The 703-nt window shown below is 40.8% G+C and overlaps 1 protein-coding gene across 1 annotated transcript in view; it reads left to right on the top strand.

Moving 5' to 3' along the window:
• STMND1 (stathmin domain containing 1) overlaps nt 1–177 on the top strand; it is a 9,524-nt gene extending 9,347 nt beyond the window's left edge. The window contains exon 5 of the mRNA XM_009071474.1: nt 7–177. Within this exon, the coding sequence (XP_009069722.1) occupies nt 7–177 (171 nt within the window). The remainder of the gene's footprint in view (nt 1–6) is intronic.
• Nucleotides 178–703: the final 526 nt, after the last annotated feature.

Genomic DNA, 703 nt, shown 5'->3' with positions numbered 1-703 from the left:
AAAGAGAGTGAAAAAGACTGCCCAAATTTTGAAAGTCAAGGAGGTATAGACACCCTTCAGTCTTCACCTTTAGATGGTGAGCCAGGGGTACTGCTGAAGAAAATAACTGCAGTAGAAGCCACAAACAACTATAGTGAGGACTCTGTCATCAAGTCTGATACCTTGGATCCAAATTGACTCATTGATGTAGTTGTAAGTTGTCTTGCAAACACGAAGAGCTCCTCCTCTGTTCCCTGAAACTGTCTTTTCTGAGGGCATAAGTAAATGATTCATCATGGGGCACATGCTGAGACCTATCTCACCTGAGAAGATGGTATCTAATATTAATTGTCACACACTCACTGGATGTAACAAATGAGAAGAACCAGGAAGAGGCAAATTAGTAATGAACCAGTCACTGTGTCCAAGTACATACATATTATCATGATTCTATCAGATTTAATTTATTATTATTAAATTTAGCTAACTTCTTGAATGGGTCCATGAAAAGATACCATTTCCCTAGGGAGCAGGAAGTTGGAAAGACATTGAATATACACAGGGAGACACAAAAGTAGAATTGTTTAGGGAAAAAGCTGTGACCAGCAGGGATTTGGGGCAGTAGAAGAACATGGTAGGACCCTAAGAATTTTAACTTGTTGCGCAGAGAGACTGGCCAAGAGGTGAGACCTTCAGACAGTAAGGTGTCTGCAGGCCCCAAGAA

The sequence above is a fragment of the Acanthisitta chloris genome, unplaced genomic scaffold (genome assembly GCF_000695815.1).
Source record: "Acanthisitta chloris isolate BGI_N310 unplaced genomic scaffold, ASM69581v1 scaffold28003, whole genome shotgun sequence".
Taxonomy (NCBI): Eukaryota; Metazoa; Chordata; class Aves; order Passeriformes; family Acanthisittidae; genus Acanthisitta; species Acanthisitta chloris.
The sequence above is the reverse complement of the archived record's forward strand: the minus strand, read 5'-3'. Positions and strand labels throughout refer to the sequence as shown.